This window comes from Sparus aurata, chromosome 6 (genome assembly GCF_900880675.1).
Source record: "Sparus aurata chromosome 6, fSpaAur1.1, whole genome shotgun sequence".
NCBI lineage: Eukaryota > Metazoa > Chordata > Actinopteri > Spariformes > Sparidae > Sparus > Sparus aurata.
In genome coordinates this window covers 14467344-14494221 of record NC_044192.1, presented here as the reverse complement: position 1 = coordinate 14494221, position 26878 = coordinate 14467344, and the positions used below count along the sequence as shown (strand labels likewise).

Below are 26878 nucleotides of genomic sequence, written 5' to 3'. Positions count from 1 at the left end.
GTTTTTTAAAAGCAGGAGAGGCGGTGCTGAATGTAAACAGAGATAAATCACTTGAATGTGTCAAGGTTTCTTTTTAAAAGAAGCTTTTTTCTGCGGCACTTGGTAAATGCAAACAACCCACAGTAGATGTGTTCCGCACAGCATGCGCAGATAAATGGAGAGCGGAATTTGAAAGCTGAATTCAGGCTACTGTTCACTGATCTTCAAATATTAAAGTCGATGTTTATCTTCAGTGCTACAACAAGACAACAACATTTAAAGTACATCAGGAATGTTGAGGTCCATCGGTTACTGGGTTGCCTGTGTCTGTCTCTCTTTTTATTGCCCTTCAGCCGCTGCTGAGGACGAATTAGACCCGCTGCTGCAGGGAAACGTCTCGTAGGTATTCTGCTAATGGACGATTTGTTGCTTTTGTTACCGAAACACTAAACACAAACTCAGGTGTCTGTGTTATTTAGGCAAACACAGCATCTTCACAAGTTAATAGTCTCCTCACAGACTTAATTCTACGTTTCTAAACAGGTGTTACGTTCCCTGAATCCTTCTGTGGCTCCAGAGAGAGCTGCAGGAAATCTGACAAACTGCCTCAAACCGTGTCACCTGGGTCAAGAAATGACAGTAAGGGGCCAGTACACTTAGTCAGAACTAAATGCTGGCGTTGTCAGTGGTGCATTGTGCTCAGTGTTAATGTCAGCGTGCTAACATGATGTGTTCAGCAGGTCATGTTCCCCCTGTTAGTTCAACCCACAGGCGTTTTAAGAGGAGACAAACCACTTCAAGCGTTTAAAAAGACGAGTCCGTGACACCAGAGATGGCGGCTGCATGACACCGCCTCTTCTTCCCAAAATTATAGTTGAACTGGGAAACATATCAGCCAGTCGTGTTGTTCAACCAAACTGGAAGCAGGAGACAAGGAGGATATCACACTAACACTCATTTGTTCAGCTGCTCTTGTTGAATGAGCTGACGGCATCATGACTTCACTCTGGAACGAGCCGTAAAAGACATTTGTGTCAGGAAACTGCACAGTCACAGTGGAAGTATAACATGTGGTGATAAAATGTTTTAGGGCAAAGTCGCTGAACATTTTATGTATTTTTTTATACGATTTTTGCTGTTTTTATGTTCAACTGAACATTGAAAGTGTAGTTAAGGTTTTCCCAACATTCATTTCGATAGAGACGTGGTCTTGTTAGCCTGACATAAGTCCCCAGGGGGGTTGCCAAGATGGCTGCCAGGCTGCAAGACTCGCCTAAAACATGGATATAACAAACTTGTTTATCATTTGAATACGGCTTCAATAATTTCATCGTGTGGCTATCTTGACTTTTCAAATGTTCTTGGTCTGTACAGATGGTATGTCATTACTTGGGGGTCGTGACACTCAAAAAAAGTATATGTATATGTACAGTATGTAGCCACTGTTTTAGAGACGCTTCTGTCACAATGTAAGCTTAGTTTTGCACACATAAAAGTAATGCCAATGCATACATTTATGTAAGTTGTTGACACACTTCACTCAAAAGCAGAAATGTCATCCTCAGGGTTGGACTAGAGGAAAAGTCAGCAGATCGTCAAAGTCAGTGTTGAGATATTTTACATCTTGACGAAAGCAGTGGTAGCATCACAAATGGATAAAAAACATAAGCTTGCTATCGTCTGCAGAGTGATCTGCCTGTATTTCCATAGAGCGTTTCATTTTCCTCTCACAATATCACTGGCAGCCTGTCTGGGGTGTAACCTGCCTCTTGTCCAAAGCACGCTGGGATAAGCTCTCTCTCCGTCTTATCCAGTTTTTGGCCAACAGTCAAAAGACGTGCCCTTTAGGTGAACTGGAAAAACTGCCAGTAGGAGTGATGGTGAGGGTGTTTGTGTCTGTCTATGCGAGTTAGCCCTGCGGGGGAGTGTTCAGGATCTCCCCGGTGACTGAGCAGGATAGGTGTATTAAGAGGAAGGATAAATGAATTGACTTTACTACAAATAATCACTAAAACCACAGTCGCTTCTGAAATGGTTTCCATTTTTTGTGTTTTTTAAAGCATTACGCAAACTTTAAAACGCTTTGTTTCTATATACTTTCTTGTTTAGTTCTGCTTAAGTATGAATCATATTATCCTGGATTACAGCCCTAGGTTTGTTATTTTGTTTTTTGTGATCCGTTATCGTTAATTTCACATTTTTACAACGTCTTTGATGAGAATTGATCATCTGGTACCTACTCTGTTTATCCACAGTGACATGGACATCCTGTATGCTGTGGTTCCTTACCTAGATGAAAATCTTTGTTCGTGCACATCCAGACAAGGCCACAAAATGCATTTCAGTGGAAAACAAAAGATTAATCTTACGTAACTTCCTACCAGCTCCAGGTCTCTTCCGGTCTTCTTTGCCAGACATTTTAATAAGGCATGCTCTAGTTTGCTTCATCATGCTCGAATGAAGATTAACAGGACGCATGAAGCAGGAGGGGACAAGCAGCTCAATCAGACAATCTGTTGTAAGACTTTAAAGCTTAACAGGGTTATTTGGGGCTACTACCATGTAATGTCCCCTAGCTATTTTCATCCAGTGATCTGTCGCTGTGTTTCCTCTGCATAGCTAAATCCCTGATACATAATAAAGACTTCATTAAGTCATCTGACATCGCACGCGCTCAGGAAAATGATTCACTCTCAATTTTTTTTCTCTGCTTTTTATTACCTCAATGGACTGAACTTCAAAATAAAACAAATTCAGTGAGGACTCTATTAGGTAATACTGAAACAAATAACTAATCTCTAATGCATCTAATGCTATGTGCAGGGTTTTTTGAGTCTCAGTTGTGCCCTAAAAGGTGCACAACAGCAAGGGCACTTGAGTATTGAGTGGAAGTAAAGCAATTCATGAGTCATGATCCTTCTAGGAATAGAATCCAGAGGCCAACGAGGGACAGTTCAAGACTGTACAGAGACACTCATACGTGAACAAATCATGCAAAAAGCCCCCAAGCGGTCTCTTTGGTGTACAGGCTATAGTCCAGCAAAACAATAACAATAATGAGCTTTTATTTCTATAGCACCTTTCAAAACCAGAGCTAAAATACAATGCCATGTGATATAGGTGCAAAGCAAATCATAGGAATACATGAAAAGAAAATGCAACAAAATCAGGGAATTCGAGTCGAGTCGAGTCGTACGGCTTTGTGGAGCCGAATGATCTCGTTCTGAGTTTCGTTCTGAAAAAAGTTTGCATATTCAAACGTAACATTTCAAAAAACGCATAATGCGAAAGATTTACTGTCTTAATGGAAGTAGTAGCAGTAGCAGCTTCTTTGCTTCAACTTGACATTCTGAAGTAAATACTGACTTCACAGTGTAACGGCTGTAGAAAATGACAACAGATGCACGTACAGATTGGTTCCCTATACACATGAAGGTTGGATTGTGACACGAGGGAAGCGATTATGTCATTGTGCAGCCAAAATGAAGTTGATGAGTGATAGAAACCGAGGTAAAACAAGGGTGAACGGACTGCATTCACTCAATGGAGGGGACCAATGTTGTGTCTAAGTCTCTTCCCCCAGTTGATATGCGTTTCCCCCACAACCGAACATGAGACCAAAAGACCAAAAACAACATTCTGTCTAGTAACACCTGCGTACTTATTACTACAGCTGGGTGTTGGACTTTCATAGCACTAAGATCAGAGTTTCTTGGTCAAACTGGGATTCTTAAGTTGTTTTTATTGTTGTCTGGAGAGAATGAGAACGTGCAAATGCCAGGCTGTGGCTATTTCCTGGAAGCACTACATACCAGTGCAGACACCATGCACATGTACCAAATCTTTATTATCTTTTACATTTTTTTTTGCCATCATTGCGAACAGTCTTATGGTTCCATGTCACAGTAAAGTTTGACACAGGAACATGTCGGTGTCAAACTTTATCAGCTTTGTGTATCAAGAATTTGTTTTATCAAAATGTTTGTTATACCACAGGAATCCTCTAAATCATTGAGAGCTTTATTTGTTAGACCATAAATTATTATCTTGAAGTTTCAAGTTCAGTCATCTCTCATTAATCTTGTTTTTAAGTCTAACCTCCGAGCTTGTTTATTAGTTTCATGCTGGATTACATTTCATTTCAGAGAGCCGAACCGAGACCGCTTCAATCACCAGCCAGAATCAGAAAAGGCTTTATTGGCCGTGTACAGTTTTGACTCTGGTTTACATCGCTCTCAGTGTACAACAAGAAAATGGACAAAGCCAGGAGCAATGACGACAAAAACTGACCAAATAAGATCAAGAATGATAAAAAAAGACTTGTGAACAGACAGGACTACAAGTCAACCATCCTGTATGTTGTAAACAGTACAAGTAGTGAAAAGAAGCAATAGAGTTATAACAATTATAAATATTGGATGGAATACGTAAATTATATGCATGTATACATGTCTTTATACGTTATATACAGAACACAGGACTTATATTGACAAAGTAATGAGACAACTACTCAGATTTTAAGTAGAATTCAGTATTTCTTGTGTCAGTTTATGCTTCCTCTGATGCTTTTAGCTTTTATCATCTTCACTCACTGCTCATAATTGTTTTTCCTGAAAGCCTACATATGAATCACATGTTGATTGTCGTTCGTCGCTTCTTCATCCACGACTGCGCGTCTCCTCACTCCTCACAAACACATCACTTTCATACATCTGCATTTATACATTTATGTGAAAATCACACAGCTGATTTGACTTGAAGACGATTATGATGAGTCTCTAAATGCCTGATGAGCTTTCAGCTCTACGGCGTGGCAGAGCACATAATCATTAACAGGTGAATCTATAATAAAGACAGTCCCTTGAATATTTATGCACACATTAAATTTTTTCCTCTCCCAGTGCAGACCTGGTGCTCGATGGTTTGATAAGCCTGTGTGTTTCTGCAGCAGGAACCATTACAGCTTAGACTCTGACAGAATCTATTGGCTTGGAGGCAGTTAGGGTGTTGTTACTTAGCTCTGTTATCTCCTTCAGGCGTTCAATTCACGTGTGTGTGTGTGCACGTGTGTGTGTGTGTGTGCACGTGTGTGTGTTAGTCCGTAGCTCATCTTGCACACTACTGGACCAAATCAGACAAATATTCTGCACATTTCTTACCTTCAGGACATCTTGTGGTTGCTGTATTAACAATTCCTTTGGTGTTAACTAAAAACATTAAAGGGTAACGCCGCCTATTTTACACATTTGAATGCGTTCACTCTGGGAAGTACTACTGCATAATGTCTAGAAAGAAGAGTAATCCTTTTGCAGCTTGAGAGGAAGCTGCATGTAATTTGATAAATCTTCTCAGGTGATGTCGCTCCATGTCACCTTCTTTTATTCCACGCATTCTCCTTGCTTTTCAAAACACGGCGCCTACATTACCCACAAAACAACTTAGCCACTGAGTGACATTACTGGAGGCAATTTATCAGATGGTAATGTTTATGTACAATATTGTACATGGTACCTCCAAACACGAATAATTCAAAAAAAATAAATATACACACATAATGCTAGTTATCCTGCATGCATTTCACCGTTTGTGTTTTATATCTTGTTCTGTTTTGTTTTCATCCTGCATTATTCCCTTCTTTATAAACCAACAAACTCAAACTGATTGTACCGTTTTAATGGTTTGTCGGATGCTTTGTCAGAGAAGCGACATTTTGATTCAGCTGTATTTTTTTTTTTTAAACAGTTGAAGAGATAAGAAAAAAAACAAAACAGAGAAGCCGTCACTCTGCTTGTTTTAAAGAGTCGATACGAACAGAGCAGAACGTCTCACCAGCGTGGCTCCCTGTGAGTCCTGCTGGTTGACCTCCTCTCCCCGTCTCAGCAGCTCCTGAATGTCTCCCAGCATCTTCCTCTCCGTCGACGCTCGTGTCTCGTTGATCATCTCCTGGGTGATGCCTGTCAATCAATTACAAGCGGAACCACAGTGTTAATGACAGGGGAGGCAGTTTTCTCCCGAGGGCCGTCATACGGAACTGAAGCATGTTGACGGGGCAGTTTATTACTGATCTGAAGGACACGGAGGGACAGAGACGCAGCTTTGAGGCACAATAAAATGCTGGTAACACATAAAACCGTGTGTTTTTATAGAGAGAATGCTTCACTTTTTGTATTGACAGGATTGTTAAATTACACCAAAGCTTTTCTATGAGAAACGGTTCATGGATTTCACAATAAAACATTGTCAGCAGGTATCAAAAGTTTAAGATTTCAAGGGAAATGAGAAAGACAGCAGCAGACACTCATTTTTGTCGTGTTGCAGCAGTCAATAATGGGGACAATGAGCCATCAAGTCATGAAAATGAAAATTGTGTTAATGGTTACAGGAACGTTGAAATAATCATTTCAGAGTGTTTAACTTGGGTGCGACATGTCGGCCTCATGTACTTTAAATATATATTTAATAAATTAAGAGACTGTTTTGTCTGAATGAGAAGCATCTTTCATGCGCTTTCATGCAGAACTTCCTTGGCAAAGAGTTTTGTGGTGTTTGGCCCAGGTGAAGCTCAGGTGAGTCCGTCTGTCACAGCTACGCCAAATTCCTCCTTTTAATCCAGCGCCCTGCAGCGAGGCAGGACTCGACACTGCGACCGCCACACTTGACTTCTTCTCCGACAGCTCAGCAGTAATGTGCCGAACTCCCGGGCAAACGTAAAGAAATGTCAGGTTCTCTATAATGAAAACAAGGCCGTCAGTCAGACACTTACAATCCTGCAGTGTGTGACCGAATGTGTGAGTCATATTTGAAGAGTGACTGAGGTGAAAAAGCTACAACGAATCAGCTCAAGTGTTGTGGATGTGAACAGGATTACATTGCTTTTTAATTTATTTGTCACATGAAAAGGTTAATTATCCTTCGAATGATGATTGAGATTTATCACTCGGTTAATTGAAAGAAATTGCGAAACATATGTTGGTTCCAGCTTCTTAAATAGAAAGATCCGCTTTTTCTTTGGGCTTCCTGAAGACGTCGCTCGGGGCTTCAGGAAATTGTTTTTTTTTTTAACATTTTATAGACTATACAATAAAGGGGTGTAGTTAAAACAAACTCAAACTTTGATTGTACTGTTTTTATTGTCTGATGTTTTGTAAGGGAAAAGACATGTCGTTCCAGCTTTATTTGTTTTTTTATAGATAAAAAAAGAGAGAAAAGCTCAGTCGGCATGTTTTTAAATTAGGATTGGAAGAGAAGTGTCGATACGGGGGTGTCATAATTTCATAAAGTCCTGATTCAATTCGATTTTAAAAACTTTCTGCACTGACAGCTACTGCATGCCAATGTTAGACTTAGACACTCTTCAAAATCAGAGAAAAGCAGTGAAAAAAATAGAGGAATAAAAGCCGTTGAAGGACGATAGAGGAAGCCTAAACGATTACCTATGAAAAAGATGGCAGCTGGTTAATCGATAATGAAAATAATCAATAGTTGGAGCCCTAAGTTTGGAGGACAATCCCTTGAAACTGCCCACTTTCACTTGAAATTTAAAGTAGTGGACAGGCATCACCTGACTGTGCTCATGTTATTGACAGTATTTCACCCCTACAACCTTTTCTCGCGGCACAGACTCATAAAATGAACCTTGGCGAGTGAAGCTGAAGGCAAATCTATTCCATCAGCCAACACGCCGGCCTCCAGCCCGCCATTTTAAAGTCAAACTCCCTTTCAGTGTCACACCGAACCGAAATGTGATGGCCTGTGGTTGTGATGGAGGTGCTTGAAAAGTTGCGAGGAAGGTAAAGTGGTGTTTCTCTCTGCATTAACAATCAGAATCCCAGCCGGAGGGCGTTTAAAGGGAGCAGGGATCAGGACGATGACAGTCCCCCTTTGTCAGCTAAAATGAAATGCATCCCTGCGGCTAATGCGGTCTTCTGTGTTTTCTCCTCTTTTCCAGCTGGCAAGCAGGAGTCTCTCCAGTGCTAATATCACAAATTTTACTTGCTTGTTTCTGTCATATTTTGATTTAGCTACTGCGACGCCTCGCGGCTTAGCAATGCCCGGAGGAGTAAAGAGAAAAAACTGTCGGAATAACAAAACGTGAATATCTAACTGAGCAACCAACAGTAGTCTGTGGAGCAAAAAAACTTAACTACCTCCAATCCACACCTGTGAACATATACAGCATATAATTCTTAAGAAACTGCGGCAATCATCTCACACAGGATTTTTGGTGAAGCAAACCTCTTGAACAAAAACTGAAAACAGAAGATGCAGTTTGATGGTGAAGCAGCAAAGGATCATTAGAGTGGTCGCCATCATTGTTAAACTGCGAACTGTGGATGAGAAATCGATGTGAGTTTTATTTCCGTTGAGTCACGTTCACCATCATCCTCCCCCTTCCCTCGGATGGATCATCTGATGTGCAGCCGAAGTTATAGTGACAGTTGACCAAATTACTGAACGCGTCGGAAACTTCGGATAACGAAGTGCACAACTCAGCAAAAATATATTTATTTTATCCTCCATGTCACACCGACTCTGTGTATCTACGACGGAGACGATGATTGCCGACTATCAAAGAAGTCAAAACTTCTCTTAAAATATTCATCAACTCTGAAAAGATTTAGTCTTGAATAATGAGTTTGCCTGAATGACAGTTGCACCAGTGAGCTTTGCTGATTGGGATAAACTCATCCCGTTTTAATTCTAATCACGCTTCCTTCCTTTTTCACCAAATACTGGAGCTCCAGAAAGTGCAAAAGATGACAGAGAGCAATAAATAAAAAATCTAATTAGGGCTGCAATTAAGGATTATTTTCATTTTATATCCATTTATATCTTGATTACTGTATCTATAACTACCTAGAGCCAGACGTCTTGTTTTGCCGACCAACAGTCCAAACGTAACAATATATTCAGTTTACAGTGTTATAAAACAGAGAAGAGCAGCAAACCCTCACTTTTTGCACACCTGGGACCGACCAATATTTGGTATTTTTGCGTTACAGAATACATCAATTAATTAGACAACACTTTAAATCAAATCTTCAAACATTTCATTTTAGCAAATGTATGTGTGACATCGACGCTGCGGCCCAAGTCTCTGATCTCTAACTGCAATTCTTTATCCCTCCATCACTGTGAGTGCAAAATCAACATCAGCCGTGTTGCTAACTACTCTGCATTCTCCGCTCCATCTCACTGGTTCAATTCCTGCAGCATGTCTCAGATGAACTGTGCTCTGCAGGGGAGGATAAAGGAAGAGTCAGATCAGTCGATGCTGCACATGAGGTGCCATCTGTGTGTGTGTGTGTGTGTGTGTGTGCTATCGTGTGTTTCTCTGTGTGTGTGTGTCACTGTTCCCAACCCTGCGGCGTCTCTGGAGAGGGGAGTCTTATCCGGCGGTACTGTGCCGAGAACATTACGGGAGCAATTAGCAGTGCCGCGCTCCCTTTGATCGGCTTAATAATCATTCTTCTCACCTACTGTACCGCTATCTGCATTCTGCGGCTTGAGAGACCCTATTGTAAGCTGAGAACCTCATTTTCGACTGTTTTCCCTCTCCCAGCCCCCGCTCACCCTCTCTCTCCCTCTCATGTCTGTCTGTGTGTGTGGGTTTCCAGTTCAGTCTCATATCCAGGATGAAACCCACACCATGTGTTTGTCATGCGGCCCTTCTTTCTTTTTTCTTTCACTCGTTAAACTATCAAAATCAAAATCATTTACCCTGCACTTGTTTACAACGCGGCATTTATCATAACAGGGCGTTTTCTGACCTTTAATTATAGGCAAATATGACTGAGCACTCATGATGCTCCGCACTCCTGCAGCTTCCACGCAGTTCTCTGCTGTTTACCACCGAGCAGCTCCACTGAAGCATTCAAGGTTTACCGTTACGCTGAAGGGCAACTTGATTAGGGAAAATTCCAGTATTTTTTAACCTTCTCGTGTTTCCTGCTACTTCTCCAGCATGCACACAAGTCTTGGTAATATCCAACATTTTTATGATCACAAAATTCTCTAGTCCAGATATCGAGATAGATGATATTATTGTCTTGTGTCTGGACGACATGTAGACTTAATCCAAGCCCTTGACTCGGCCTTTTCCCACCTCGTCAAATATCGACGCATGTTGCCACTCAGCGTGCATTTTCTTTTCACAATTAACAGCTTGAAGATTCAGTTGATCGATGCACAATGCTGGAGAAAATATTGCAGATGATGGTAAATATCATAATATTTGATAATGCCTGATGTCTGCCCAGGCCTACACACACTAAATCAATAAGAACACACATACACATGTAAAGAAACTGGTGTGCAAAGAAGAAAGGACTAGTTCGGTTAGCACCAAGTTGTCCTGAAAGTGGGAAGCCAAAGTGAAAATCTCTAGGCTTTGTTCCAGAAGTAAGAAAACACAATTTAAAGATCCCACAGACATTGTAACAACATCAATAACCAACTTTCTCTCATTTGTTAAAAAACAATCTAATATCCGTGTTTATTTAAAGGCGCCCTATTGTCCTTTTTAGTTTTTTTCCTTTCCTTTAGTGTTTTATGTTCATGTGGATGTACAAGAGAGTGAAAGTAAAAAAAATGTCAGCAAAAACAGAAGCTCCTCTCTCCCACGGAAAAACTGCTCCTGAAACACCTCCTCAGTAGTCCCGCCTTTAATTGTGCCACATTGTGACATCACACTACATTGCCATGTCACACATTCGCATAATGTATGCCTAGCCGCCTGTCTGGCACGTAAGAATTCATTTAGCACAGCTGCTCAATTGGTGTCAGCGGTGCTGGGTCAGGCGTGTGTGAGCGGACCAATCAGAGACGCCTGAATATTCAGGAGGGACAGGAGCTAAAACAGATGGGGATGCAGCTCTGGACAGGATGAGAAAACTAAGGTGTTGTTTTAAGATCTTACGCAGGATAACATATTAGAGTAGGTACCCAAAATGAAATTATGAACCTGAAAATGAGCATAATATGTCTCCTTTAATGTTTCTGATTTAAGAGGAACTTAATGAACAACACTACCAGCCTTTCCACAGCTTACTAATTAAGTTATGTCTCATTTGTTTAATCCATACAAAAAGCGAAGCTTAGAATCAGCAATTAGCCACTTTCTGGAGGGATTATGTGCAAGACTATTTCATGGCTGGAAGAAAATCACTTCCTGGAGCAGAAAAAACAGCAAATTCTAGTTTTGACATGTTTTTTTTAGATTGGTATTAATCTTCTGATCTTACTCTCCGCCAAAGTGCATATAAACAAATTGACGAACATGTTGAATTACTCCTTTGAACCAACCACCATGTCAAGCAGCCAATCTTGCCAATCATACTACAGTATTTCTCTAAAACCCAAAGCCCCCGCAGCCACAGATTATGCAGCTTTGTTTCCAACTGTGTGCTCACACGCCTGGCTGTAGACCTGTTTACCAGACAACAAAAACAAAACATTGATGAGAGCTTATGTTGAGAAGGCTGAGTGTGAACTAACTGCAGTGTAAATAAAGCTGTCGGTCTTTGTGTCAGTCTCTCTTTGTGTCACACAAACACAGATGCGACTGCAAACACATCTGAACCACGGTGCGAGCTTCCCTCCCGCCCTCACTGACAGCGCTGATCTCCTTGAACATTTTTTTCTCCTTGAACTGCGCCGACTGCGGCTGTTTACAGTCGCACGGCATTAATATACAGTATTCCAATCTGCATCCCGTTGGGAGTAACAGACCTTTTAATTTCTCAGAGCTCCCCCAAGTGTCAATTCTGAAACTCTGTGGGACACTAAGTGCTTTTTGAGGTCACCACCTCGCTGTCATCATCCTCAACAATCTGTTCCTGTGGTTGACATACTTATTAGACTGCAGGAAGCTACAGAAGCCCAGCTTCCTCCCCAGGAACAAGGAACCTTTGGAGGAACTCAGTGCATTTCCACCGCAGGGACCAGGGCCTAAATTAATATCCGGGGGCATTATTTTACCCCCGAAGGCTCCCTGCTCAGGGGGTAGTGCTTTCCTTAAGTACAGAAACTTTCAGCCCTGAACATTTCCTTTTTTTAATTACTCAAAGCACCATTTAAAAAAAATCTGCAGCTGCAAACATGTTAGTTTTTTTTTTGTTAATTGCCCTGTCGCACATCAACATGGAATTACAGAAGGGAGCATACGACAACAAAATCCAGGAATCATTGTTTAATAATTGCATGTAAAAATTACGTGCAAAAAACGCTGTTGCTTTTCACACGTCAGCAACCTAATTTGCGTAACATCTGCAGTCTTTACACCGCAGTGAAAACAAATACAACAACTACTTTTAGTTCCTTGAAAAGTGGTTTCTGAGAGTCAAAGTTCAGACTGCTTTGGGCTGATAAATAGCAGCTAGACGAGAGCTTGAAAATGTGTTTCCTTTTTACTTTATCAATGGTAATATGCTGTGGTTTCTTTCTTGTGACCAAAGTACTTATTGTAAGTCACTTTGGACAAAAGCATCTGCAAAATGCACCTAAACAGAAATGGAAATGAAAATGTGGCCAAATCCTTGCTTATCCTGCTGCAGAGGTTGAGGAAGTTTTCTATTACAACTGTCAAACAAACAGAATGGTCCGATACTGAACATTAGCCCCAAGAAGTTAATCATAAGCTTGATAATTGTAACAAGACATGATAGTTCTGTCAAGCCTTGTGTGTCTTTACAGCACAGAGACGTGTGTATGAGGCTATAGAAGAGTTTGCAGGACGGGATTAACCAGTGTGTTTATGTTCTGTTACGAAAGAGCAAGTGTAGCAAGTCGGGCTAATCATCCCTCTACATACAGTAATGACCAGGTAAGCCAAGGACCACATCATTAATAATCAACAATATGTACATGATATATCCTATGTAGTAGCTGCCCTGGGTGCTATGAGAGTTTATGTTAATGTTACCAGTCAAGTACTTTTTGGACAATAAGAAGTTTACACTCGCGGAAACCCCAGTCGATGTTTCCCCCGACAGCTTTAACCATGTTTAGCAACCTAAACTTGAAGCCTTTTCTCATTAACACTACAGCGAAAATGTTACAAACTAGCATGTAAGCTAAGAAGTCAAAGAGCACTGTGTGAGAACAACAGTCTGACTTGTTGATCACACCAATTAACACGAGGACTAACTAACCGCGTATGTTCTTCAAGTTTCTTGTTTTATAACGACTAAAGCTGGAACACTGAAAACTTTCTAGACACAGCTGACAACATTTGTCAGCTGTCATCTCACTAATTGCAAAATCGATGTTAGAGAGAAACCTGCTTTTGTCTAAAACTCATGTGCTGAGCGGGAATGGAAAGCTTGTCAGGCGCAATAACACTCGACGGAGTCTTCAGCTTTTTAAAAAGGAGCATGTGGTTATCCTGGATCAATCTCGTGTCAGAATGACTTTCAACTTCACAAAAGCTATGAATGTCAAAAGTTAAGTCTAACTGGCATAATATTGAAGAAAGTAGACACGGCACACTCCCTCCAATGGTGTCATTACTGAACATGGAGAAGCCTTTATCCTTTTTATTAAATCTGTCTGCAGACATTTGTGAGAAGTAAGTTGCGAAACTTCTTCGATCGTTTTTACCGTACCTCTGTTGGCCATAGCTGTCTCGATGATGTCCAGTGTTGGGTCGTCTTCACACAGGTCGTAGGGCATGTTCCCATCAGAGTTGACCGCCAGCAGATCCGCACTGCTGTGGAAGGAGAGCAAATAAATAATTGGAATATTATGTGCACTATGAGGAATAACACAAGGAAAAGCTGCCTGCTGATCAAAAATAAAGAGCTTTAAATATAAATCTGGGGAGTTTTTATATTTCTTAAGAGGTTTGTTTACATCAGCGACGTTTTGAAATCATCAACAGGGCTGTATTTCATATTCTGATCATTTGTGAGCCCCAATAAATGCTGAAAAAAAAAATAGCTGATCCATAACTCAAAGTCTTGGACGGGAATGACTAAATAAATCTCAGTTGGAGCACTATTGATGATGCTAATTAAATTCTTTCAGTCCGGAACAAGTTGGCCTGCATTATTCAGCGGTTTTTAATCAGTAATTTCGCTGTGGATAATGAGTCCAAGTGGTACGATGAGGGGGCTGACAAGTCCTGCATGTCAACAGATGGCAGCAGTGTGTCTGCATGTTTCGTGTGTTTTGTGTGTATTTTCTATTCAGTGCACAGAGGCTTTCATTCAGCCTGACAGCCTCTTTGTGTGTGTGCTGTCGTATCAGGATCTAATCAAATACTAATTGTCTGGGATCGTGTTCACAATGTATATGTCCGTGCAACTCCGAGCTCTCTCTCAGGTGTGAGCGTGTCGGTGTAAAGAAGTCGACTACGCGTTCCGGCTACGCGTTTTTTTACCGCTACAAAACCCGGGTCAGTGTTATTGAATTAAAAATGATATCACATAACAAAAGACAGCCAATAATGACTCATTATGCGCCGTTTGTAAATTATCACATGGGCCGGGGACGAGGGGTAATTAAATATTAGCCTTTATTAACTTCCACTGGAATTGTATCACGATGATATGATCATTTCATGTTTCAGTGAATTCTGATGTTTTAATTAACGACTCAAAGCAAGTTTTAATTAAAACTCTGGCTGATGATGCGGCACATCACTACAGTTAACTCCAATTAATAGTATTGTACATCAATTTGAATACTTCTGTAATTTCCCCTAAATGTGCTCTGTTTCTCTCCCACATAACTGTATATCAGAAGTAAAAGATGACGCCATTTTCCAATCCTTCAATCTTTTTTTTTTTTTGTAAATGATTTTCTTTATTACTTTACTTTTTATTGCTACTGCCATTAGTGGCCGTTGGCATTTCCTCTACTGCCAAGTGCATCACCTTCAATTCCTGCTACTCCAGGTAGCAACGTCTGTCGTTTTTGGATCAGAAGCAGCTCATTTCTCTTGCCCAGAACTCAATTAAAAGAACTATTCATAGGTTCCTACACGCTGCCTACAGAGGCCCACTGGGGACGGTAGTTGCGTACACCTAAGTAAGCACCTGAATATTTAACAGCAAAACAATGTAGTATGGCCATTACTTCCAGACTGTGGTGTGTGAGCAGGGTTTACAAGCTGGTTAAGTGCTTCTCACCTCGCTGTCTGATAGCTGTTATTGATGATACAAGTCCAGCCGGTCAAACTGTGAAATGCCAAACTTACTTCTTCTTGATGAGTTTTTTTCCTGATTGCGCTGATTTGCTTTTCCAAAACTTCAACAAAAACGTTTTCTTTATTTTCTGATACTGCAACGTGCTGCTGTTGTTAGTGATGTGATCAATCAATCACCTGCTGAGCTGAATCACACAGCCATTATCAATGTTGTAAAAAGACAGTAAATGGGCTTGCATGAATCTTGGCGTATTTAGATAGCTGGTGAGTGAGTATGATTTGACGCGGATCCTGACTCCATCTGCCTTGTTTTGTTGCCCGAGTGCTTGGCTGCTACAGATTTGGCGATCTTAGATTACGGCTAAGCAGTTATGTGTGGTTTCAGAACTTCGGGTGATACAGAGCTATTGAGTGTTACACTGGATTCTACTGAATGCCATTTAAGTATCATGTTTACAACTTTAACCTACACCTTGAGAAGACGGCATATGAGAGTGATACAGTGCTTCCTAACCAAAGCACCCCGAGATATTTCTACTTTCAGCCATCAGTCCAATTGCTAGAGTAAATGTGGCAATACATGTTTTCTGCAAACCAGGGGTTATGTTCAAACTTTCTTTATATTACAACTTTGTGTTATGACAATGCTGCATTTACAAAAAATGTCTTGGATAGGGTCAGAAAAATATCCTGTTATGGCTTAAAATAACTGTTCTTGTCGGTACAAATGCAGTTTGAGATTGTCCCAACATCTCGTTAAAATAACAGTTTTAGTTTCCACAAACACGGCTGATAATTGTCCCAAGTCTCCTTAAAAATATTCAGTGGTGTCACACTTGTAAATGTTGAAATTACTGCAGTCACTGGCTTGGCCACCTCTTCCAACCAACTCCAACCCCATCCCCTCCACCTCCTCATTGGAAAATATAATGTGAACGTGATATGACACATATTGTATAATGTCATTATAAGACGATGCATACAAACGTATCAGTGTTTTGCAGAAACTTCGATTGCAAAATTTTTTTTCTGGCGACTGGGCTGCAGCCATTCAAACATCCTCTCACACATCGATGGAACATCCAACTGGAGCAATTAGAGGTTCAATATCTCGTCCAAGCACATTCAACTTGCAGCTGGACCAACGGCTTTCTGAATAGTTCGACCTCCTGAGACACAGACAGCTCACAAAGTCATGGTACAAACTACGTTACTCATGACTCTTTGTTTTTTAGGCGAGGCCGGGCACCTCCACTATAAATCCCTGCATGAAGCCCTGCAGGCAGCGTGTCTACATGTCTTACTGTGCGATGAGAATCTTGACCAGTCCTGCGTGACCACATGTGGCAGCGGCGTGCAGCGGCGTCCACAGTTCGTTGTCCTGAGCGTTGACGCTGGCTCCTCGGTCCAGCAGGATCTTCACCATCTCCTCATAGTTGTCGATACAACACTGTAGTGAGGGAGAGAGGGAAAGAGGGGAAAAGAAAACATTTGCTTAATTTCTGATTCTGTAATATTTCCTTCTCTATAACCTCAGCCTGAATTAGATAGAGAAGAAGAAAAGGTGTAAAAAAATAAATGAATAAATAAATCAGACTGAGAAAGAAATGGACAGAAGAGGAGAGATGGCTGAAAGGAAAAATAGAAAACAGTGTTCGAGACTGTGAAGGACATCTGTATGTATCTGCTGTTTTCAACTCAATCGTAAAGTAATGTGACCGTTCTGGCAACAGACTGCGATCCACAGTCCTCTCTTGTTTAGAGAGAAATGAAATGCTGAGCTCTCTTCAGTCTGGTGCAGCACATAATTCATAAAGTGAGTACTCAGCTATGCTGCAATGATGCTGTGCTATACGCCTCAGCACCTTAATAATTGGCAAGAAAGGGATGAAAAGAGGCTCATTTGTCACCGAGAGAGGAGACAAACAAGAAGTCCATCGAGGATTCAAACTGTATCCCTGCAAAAGTCCTTTAATGGCATATTGCGGAGTGACAAAGTGAGAACACATTAACCAATTTGGACACGTTCATGCTGACATTTTATCCAATGTGTGGGCTGTTTCCTGGATCTGAGACAAAACCGAACATGCACCCATAACTCACACCCATCAGCAGAGATGGCGAGACAAAGATGGACAGGGACAGAAAGTATTTTTCCTTGTTAATCTCGGGTGTGATTATAGGGTGTGGAGGCGGGAGAATCTTTCCATGAAATCCATCCTCCGATCTAGCAAATGTCAGCAACAGCAGTTTTCTCCATCAGAGTTAATTGGTCCAAGTGTGGCTGCGCTGTGCTGTTGAACAAAGCCGATTGGAGAGGACAAGAGAGGAAAATGAAATGAAAAGAGACTGCAAGGAGCCGACATGGAGTCAAAAAACGGGATTACTTTGTCACAGTGGGAGGGTCAGATATAATCAGACAACTGAAGGATTCAGAGCAAAAGTCTGAGGGGCCATTCAGCAAGAGCCTTTGTTATTATTTGTGCCGGTGAAGTTGTGGGTTTCAACCTGATCCATCACATATTACAGTGTGTCGTCCCCTCTCATCACTCCTGTGTATTGAAGAAGAAATGTCATAACAAAAAAATCCTTCTTTGTTCCCAGATAAAGCTGAATGCTTTTTACCCAGGTACACCTTCACTTTTGTGAGAAGCCACAGGAGTGTTTTGTCTCCGTTCGGATAATGAAAACTTGACATGCGTCACGATGAAATGTAGAATTTCCTCAGACAAAATGACTACATTTAATCCTATTTTGACTCTGCCCGCTGAGAGCCAATTCTTGAAGATTTAAACAATAGGAGGAAGATAAAGGAAAAAAAAGGGGGGTTGGTGTCAAAATGGAAATAACAAAAAGGAAAGAACCAGACAAATCTCTCCATTGTGTCAACTAGCAGCAGCCAGTCCCAGAGTGCACTGTGAATAGACAATGTAGACCCTGGACATGAGAGCTAACAGACATGAGTTTGCAAGTGTTTCCAATTTCAAAATTGTTGATTGTTACTCATCAATTTAAGCCTTTAATACACACTTAAATCCTCTATGTGTAGACCTTCCATGTCATTATAGTATTGGTATGGAAATTGGTGGAGTCTTCATCTTCTAACACAGTTCACCAAACTTCGAAACTCAATCAATGCCTTTTTGATAACAGATTAGTAGTTTGACTCGATTGTCAAGCTCAAAAAACTCACAAAACTGTCTGTTTCCAGCTTCTTAAATGAGAGGATGTTCTGCTCTTTTAGGTTTCTTGTCATTTCACACTACATGTGTTTGTTTTGGTCAGTACAAGAGATTTCAAGACTTTAACTTAGTCTCTGGAAAGCTTGTTTTGCTACTGTCACGTTGTATGAGCTAAATTATTAATCAGAACAATGATGAGCGGACTGGAGGATAATGAAATAATACGTCGAAGCTCTTATCTAAATGTATTCGGGGAACGCACAACAAGAATTAATGGGTAAAGTATCTTCTATAGAGTAAATACTGAGGATATGATGACTTCTGTTGCAGAAAATTATTTAGTATTATAAGACCATTATTATTATGTTTTTTTTCTATCAAAGGGAAATTGGGTAGCCTCTGCAATATTATAGCACTGGAAAAATCAACTCTGCCACAGACTGATTAACTATATTATCAGCTATTTAGGACTATGAATTAAGCCAATAAGGCCGTTCAAAGTTGTTTTACGATCCGCTGACATCAGGTGTGCATAAACTGCAGTTTGGGAACTTCTTTATAAATAAAATGATAACAATCATGAAATCTAAGTATCAGGTAAACAGGTAATTATCAGTTGAAAAAAAATCTATATCATTAATCATAATGAGAGCTGCTTCACTTCTACACTGTCCTCCATAGCTGGGCAGTCATAGTGTCAACAGACAACTTTTCCCTCCCTTCATGTTTCGACGTGGTGTTTTCGTTTGCACCGCTGTTTGCAAAGGCAACTGGACTGTGACCACTGTGACACGTTCTCCTCGGACTCGCAAATAACACCAACACTGCACACAACACGAGTTCATTCAATCATTTAGTCTGTAAAAGAAATTGATAGCCAGTTAACCTTTTTTTTTTTTTTTCGCGGTTGACTGCATGCTCAGTGGCAGACAAACTTGTAAAATGTTGGTGAGATTTACAGGGAACCAATGTAAGCGCTGATTGTCTCACTATTCCACATCCATTAGATTGTGCAACCCAACATTTACTTCATTACGATACACTGAGGCAGAAAACCATTTTAGGGAAAAGTGAGGAGGAGAAACATTTTGTGTCCAGAGCAGAGAAGGTGACCTTTAGACACCAGCAGCGTCAGCATCTGGCTGAGAAGCGGCCAAAGAAGCGGGCTACAGGAATTATGAGTAGTGTGTCAGACCTGAGCCCGCAAGGTCCGAAAAGCAAAGCGACCCGTAAGAATTAAGGGATCATAAGAAAAAAACATGCAAGGGATGAGTGGAAAGATTCACTGTGACTCCAACAGCAGTATTTTTCCAATCTAGTCGTAAAGTTGCTCTGTCCTGTGAGGTTTTCTGTCGCAGTTATGCCATGAACCCAAAGTCTGGCCCCTCTCAGGCATGAAATAAGTCTCATTGTCGGCTTCGCCCGCTGTAGTTGCAACATTCATCCATGGACATTAGACTCAGAAATGTTACACAGCGGGATCTTGCGAGATTGTACGTGTTTATTCAGACATGGGACCGTTATGGAAATGTTACGTCATTTAACAAAGTGCAAAGTCTCCAAGGGTTTTTTTTTTTTCCGAACCAGTTCTCCTTTCCTGCACTCAATTTAAAACCCAAATTAGAGACGCCGCTAAACATCTGTCGCGTTGAGTGATGCGCTTCTTCCAAAAAAAGTTTATTTTACCCAAGAAATACCTTTTCACCTCTTAACACTCATCTTCAAATATTCCCACCCCACTGAAGCTGCTCACCATAGAAACCTTGAAGAGGTTGAGGCGCGCAGTGAAGACTGTTTTTCTCTTTCATGGATTTACATACAAGATGAGCCGAAGTGCAATCTCTAGAGGTTTCAAGTATCTGGGAACAGGAGCCGGAGTCAGACAGTAATACAGAGAGAGAGGCATGAACCTGAATATAAACCAACAGGGTGGAAATTGCGAGAAAACAGAAGTGGTTGGCAGATTAGAAGACGGGCGACAGACATTTTGGAAAATGCAGAAAAGCAACCGCAGACCGGCTTCCTCTTATTGACTTGATTTAGATTGACTTTGCTTTTAATTGATTTTAAAAACAACGAGTAGAAACGTTTGACAGGGATAAAATAATAGAACATAGAAATTCCATGCTTCTATGACAATAAATATCCTTGTTGTAATGACTGTTGACTTTTTGAGTGTGAACTAGTGTGATCCAGCGTGAAAGAACTGACCAGAGACGTGGTTTCATTTTGCATTACGGTGAGCAGATGTGACTGTGAGATGATTCAGAGGTTGAAACCGTCACCCTCTGTACCGCGTTCATCAAGGCCCGCTTTAAAAACACAACCTCAATCTGTCCTCTCAGTTCCTCTGTCTCCGTCTCTGCCTTCCTACCACTTAAAAAATAAAGAAAAAAAACAAACGTCATCTGAATGCTTGAGCAACAATTAAAAAAAACTGGACTGTCAGACCAACACTGACGTGAGGAGAGAAATGAGCTGTGTGCCAGTTCCGTAGCTTTCGAATGTCAAGGCTACTCGGATAGGACGGCTCTGACAGGAGCGTGGGGGAGCACACAAATTAATATACAAACACAAGAGAGGAAATGAAATTACTTCACAGATGCGGAGGACAGATAGCAGGAAGACAGATAAGAGGTGAAATAGATGCATAGAGAAACACAACCGCTGACTGACTGGAAACAGCACACGCTGACAAACACATCCTCTGAGCAACGTTTCAGTCGTATTGAGAAAGTACCAGATTTAAGGCCTCCATATATACAGTCCCACACTTTCCCACACAGACGGTTCTGCTTCTTAACCTGAGCAGGTTTTAATTTTCACATGCGAGTCAAATCAAGCTCATGTACGCGATGTGTCCTTAAGCAAGAGAAAAGTCTGACCTTCACATCATTTCAGTGTCGGGATCTGTGTGACAAGCAGAACAGCAGGTACAGATCTGAAAGAAGAAAACGGCAAGAAAATGCAACTACAGGCGCACTGTATGTGGTCTGCAGTTCAGATCGGACCTGTGCTCACTGACAGCTGTTCAGTTGGGGAAAAGAATTAATAAGAAACCAATTAGAACTCTGCTCACTAACAGGGAGGTTTTGTTTGCGTGCCCCAGCCGAAGAAATGGCCGCTAAGGAATGGTGAGAAGCGAGGAATAGAGCGATGTGGCTGACACACTCGATGAAAGTCAACTTAAAAGAATAATAACTCCGAGAGCTCAGGACATAATGATCGATACATACTGATTCTGGACATTTTTAATAGGCTACTTATTTTCCGCAGTATCGATAGATCAGGACCAGCTGCTTTTTCACGCCAACATATGTTAAGACCCTTTTTTAAGTAGCAGATCTGAGAAGATTGTGGAGAAAACTTCTGTGATATGTATATGAGGGGGGAAAAAGAGCCACATGATACTAAAAGGAGGCAGGCAGATGAAAAGAAATAAAAAAAAAAAAAAAAGAACATGAAGGCTTCAGTATGGAGATCCTGGTCACACAGCACAGGAGGAGATTTCCTCTTTTTTTCTGAATCTTTTTTCAGCAGTCTGCGCTAGACTTGGTGTGAAAGGATCCTGTGCACTGAAACCACAACCTCTTTTTAAAGTTCACAGAATTAATTCAGTCGGACTGGGTGCATAAGGCCTCGACTGTGAAAGATGCTCAGATAAGGATGGCGAGAGATGGGGCGGGCGACTGTCTATGTGAGCTTTTTTTAAAAGCTGACAAAGGAAGAAGTGGCATGTGGTTTACTTGCGTAAACTACTCTGATATCTAAAAAAGCAGGGAAGACAACAGATTCAAAGGAAAAAGACTGAAGAGCGTGAGTCACAACTTTGCTTATTTTAACAGCTGTGTGTCGGTGTTTGATGGCACTAAACTGGCAAATTGTAAATCTTGTAACACGGAGATGGTAATTCAGAGCGCAAGTGAGTCTGGCAACTGGCAAGCTCCAAAACATAATTCAGGAAAAAATGAGCGACCTCATAAAACTGACAAGAACGAGACTCTTAAGAGACACACGAGCTTGTCAAAGACATCCGATTCACTGATGGATTAGCTCGCATTTAAAGCTCCAGCCTGCAGCAGTGGCTTGACAGATGTCATCAGAAAAAAACCCAAGAGGCTGCAACCTACACAGCAGCTAACAAACAAGCTAATCTCCTAACCTCCTTCTGAAGAAACCCCACACACTCCAGCCCACCTGCTAAAGCTTGACTGCTAAGCCACTCCTTTAGCTTTGCCCTTGAATGAAAATCACCAAAGCTATAAGCCACTAAACCAAACTCCTAGCCTCCACCCATCTTGTCTTGGCAACAAGACAATGAGGCAAGCAAGGAAAATAATGTGCCTTTCATGAGCAGACAAGGATGGGAGTGTGGCTCTGACAAAGGCTCAGATTATGCCTAGCATGGCTGGAAAACAACAGCAAACAGTCTTGGGATCCGTAAGTGGGCTGAGAGGACTGCGGCCTGGGTTGAGGAGCAAAATGATTAGGAAATAAGGCTGAGACTTCCACGGAATGACTGAAATTTGATCAGGCTGAGTGCCACGAGTGCTGTTAGTGTGTGAGCTGGTCGTGATGGGTGAAGCGAGAAAGACCTGGACCAGACGCCTTGTTAGAGAAACTTCTTTAGTCCTACTTTATTTCTGTTTGGGATGAATTTCAGGATTTTTAGTACTACAGGACCTTGTTTCCTAACTGCATTTACAAAGAAAGAAAAAATCCCGTCTCATTTTAGGATTATCTTAGCCAGCTGGAGGAATATAGATGTTAGCCTGTAGGATAAGTTAACGCAGACGTTAGCCAGTTTGAGAAATGAATATCGAGTGGAGCATGCTGGAGAATTATGTTAGCCTGTTGAAAACGACAATATTGATGTTAGCCAGTTGACGAAGCTAAGACTGATGTTAGCCTGTTGGAGAAGCTAAGACTGATGTCAGCTTGTGAGCTCTGAAACGTGTCAGTAGGCTTATATTGTCTCCTCCTGGACAAGATAAAAGCCTCCTACTCATTGCAGCTACAATTCAACGCCCAGTTTTTCTTGTCCTTTACGGAAAAACAAGCTAGCCAGTGACAAGTGAAGTGAGACAGCCCTCGTCATGGATACAAGCATTCTCATTTCTAAAGACAGATTAAGGCACGACAGGACATGTGCCGATTTAATTTATTTTCCAGTTCTAGTTGTTCATTTACAATAATATGGGAGGATAGCCTGATATATTATAGGACACAGCCACAGGTTCAGGAGTTACTTCTGTAGCCGATCGGTAATATAGGATTTTTTCCTTGAAACTTAAGATAAGATGGGACAAGCACTTAGGACATTTTTCTGTGACGAGGCCCCAGTGGCTGAGAAAAGGCCACCGCTGAGACTGCGGGAGGTTAAAGGATAAAAGGCCTTTAAATTTTAACAGTGCCGATAAGACTAATGCAAATCATAAAGAGGGAAGGAGGTCTGAGTGCAGCAATTCAAATGCCAAGTTCCTCTGTTTGGAATTAGATCTAAAAGGCTAAATGAATCGAATCCAAGTTGTGAAGGGCAGCAGGAGTATGCTGGATGATGCCTCTCCTGTCTACCTCACGCATGGTCTAACAGGGTATCGACGTTGGTTAACGTCTCTGAAAAACACACGTTAATAAGAAACAGTGCTGCTGCTGAGAGAGATTGGAGTGAGTGACAGTTCCTGGGTTATTACTGAATTTGCAGAGCAAGTCCATTGTAAAAAAAAAAAAAAGGCCGCCGGGTCTGAGCTGAAGGTTCTCAAGAGGTTGATGTTAATGAAGAGCTGAATGACTGATGAAATGTCTGGGATCACACAGGAACCCAGACGCATAACTCCACCGCTCAAGCCTATTACAGGACAAGTTAAAAGCCTGCCTCAGTCATCTCTGTCCCAGTCGCTGTCTTCTCTGTCCCTCTCAGTCATCCCTGCATAAATATTTGAGTGGTTGAGTCATTGAAGTAAATGTTTTTTTAAGTGTGAATCCAGCAGCCTGGCGATGTTCCTGGTCACCGTGCCCACTCAGGCGCACCACCCTGCGGTCCTGAAGCAAAACACGAGAACTCACAGATGATGGCTGCGACTCGAAAAAAACAACATGGGGGAGCCAGTGGTGGTGTTACTACTGATACAAGTGAGTAAGCATTTATCAGTTTTACATGTTATTATGATTTGTTCTCAAGTGTTCCAAACAGGTGTTTTTTTGCCGCCCAATCAGCCGAATATATGTTGGCAACGTATGTTTCTGCAAACCACAGATATGTGCTTGGTCTGGTTGGCAAAAAGGTACAAAAACCACTTGGTTAGGATTAGAAAAAGATCAAGTTCAATCTTAAAATACCTGTTTTGGTTACCACAAAGACAGCTGGAGATGTTGCGATGTCTCCTTTAAAACACCTGTTTTTTTTTATGGGAAATTATCAAGTGGTAACACACTTACAAATGTTGAAATCCAGTCTTGAACTGTGGTCACTGGCTTGGCAGCCTTCTTCCTGCCAACACTCCTGATTTTAGTATTGCTATTTCTGAGTCTCTCTCCCACTGTGCTCCAATTTTCTCCCGTTAGTCCCCAGCTTTAACAGTGATACAGATCGAATGAGCGTTTCTCAGCTTTCGTGTGGGATATGTGTCAACGACCTGGCAACGGAACCCAGAGACAGAAGTGGGTGTGTCACCTCTTCTTGCCCTCAGTTGGCCGATACCAGAAAACCTCCCTATTTCTTATAGCCTAATGTTGGCATGTATGCAAGTTAGGCCATAAACGTGATGTGACACATATTGTAGAAGTCTGAAGTGAAGTGTGTAAGATTTTGGATATTCTGCTACAGAGTTTTAAATACTGCAGGCAAGAGTGGTGTAAGAAGACACAACCACAGTGAGTGGGTAGATCAAGAGCTATGGGCAACAGGCTCAACAGGGAATTGAGCAAAAGAAGCACCCTTCAATATCCCAACTCCAAGAAACACCATTTTTGTCATACATCTATGAGTGTGAAGGCTTGTCAGACACCCGAACAGTCCACACAGTGCAGTCAGAATTGTACAACTGTGTGAATACATCATGGCAAACAATAAAGTTACTCTTATTCGTGAGAACAAAGAGGTAAAGAGAAAATACGGACCAGAACAACGGCAACACTTCTCACTCGCAAAGCACACTGTCACTCATAACACACTGACCTTAAAAATACTTAACATTTATTGTGGAAGTTCGAATGATTTTTCACAAAAATCAGTATTTCATTACAGAATAAGAATAACACCTCTTGACTGTATTGACTCTACGGAAGCATACATAACAAGGATGAATCAGAAATGCAGCAATTGCGTCAATGTCCTTTATTTTTTCTTAGTCATAGCATGCAGTAATTTCCTTCTGGAAAAAAAAAATGTGAATATTGTGCCAACCCTTTTGATTTCAATATGGTCACAGAAGAAAGGCCACGAAATTTCTCCTAATTCTGTACTGAAAGCATGTTGTGCAAAAGCAACGAAAAGTGATCAACAAAATGTATCCAAACAGTGGATATAGTCAGTTTCTACACATTTGAGTCCTCTGTGTTTGGACCCCCATGTTTCCATCACAGTCACCTCGTTGAGATGAATGAAGAGGTTGTGTGAGGAACGCTGATGACGATCTGAACTCGGCCTTACAAACATTCATCCAAACACACACACGTATGCATAACCTTGTCTGTGAACCAAAAAGTCTGTATTTATCCTTCAAATCATCCCCAATGTGATCTATACAACCAACTGCAGAAAAAATACAAATTCTCCGGTACATTCACGGAGCATTATCTTCTTCTCCAGGGCTGTGATAGTACCGCTGTGTTTCTGTATGTGTGTGTGTGTGTGTGTGTGTTTGTGCCCCTGCAAGCCATCTATTGATCAATGTCTCCTATCAGTGAGCTGAGACCGACCCTAGATAGGTGCGACATCTCATTTAGAGAAAACATCAGCCCCACTTTCCTTAATCCATCTCACCCGCTGCCATACGATGCGTGTGTGTGTGTGTACATGTATGAATTCCCCATATGTGTTCCCATTTGTGTTTGTGTGTCCTCCCCGTCTGCCTGTGTGTGTGTACGGTGGTATTTGTCAAATCGTGGCAGAAGTGAAAAGGTCTCATCTTGAGGATAGTGCGCAGGCTGACCCATCCAAATAGCAGATTATCGGGTACGCACACATTCAAAGCCGAAAGGTCAATCTGATCTCTTGGCAGCCAGCGGGCCCCTCAGCCTTTAAAAACACCATCCACACCGGTGGTGACTGATTGACTTCAATTTTCTCTCCCCCTGTTCATTTCTCTGCCTCCCAGCAGGAGCCTGAATATTAGGCTTTCAGCTGCCGACGGGGGGAAAGAGAGGCGGCTGTGTTAGCTGAGGCGGAGCGAAAAAAGAGGAAGTAAACTGTCAGAGGTACAGTTCAGCTGTAGAGAGAGACAAATGAGCGGAGAGGAGGCCAGGAAAGATGAAAATCGGAGAGGAAGCTGAGGTAATTAATGAGCATCACATCCTTTAGAGATGCTTTAATATGAAGGACCACTCGGTGCCTCTCACACTGTAAACA

At 41.5% G+C, this 26878-nt stretch overlaps 1 protein-coding gene across 2 annotated transcripts in view; it reads right to left on the bottom strand.

Moving 5' to 3' along the window:
- ppp1r16b (protein phosphatase 1, regulatory subunit 16B) overlaps nucleotides 1-26878 on the bottom strand; it is a 104736-nt gene that overhangs the window by 9046 nt on the left and 68812 nt on the right. For both annotated transcript variants that reach the window (XM_030419281.1, XM_030419282.1), the window contains exons 4-6: nucleotides 16432-16577; nucleotides 13584-13687; nucleotides 5809-5933 (exon numbers count right to left, since the gene is read on the bottom strand). In XM_030419281.1, the coding sequence (XP_030275141.1) occupies nucleotides 5809-5933; nucleotides 13584-13687; nucleotides 16432-16577 (375 nt within the window). The remainder of the gene's footprint in view (nucleotides 1-5808; nucleotides 5934-13583; nucleotides 13688-16431; nucleotides 16578-26878) is intronic.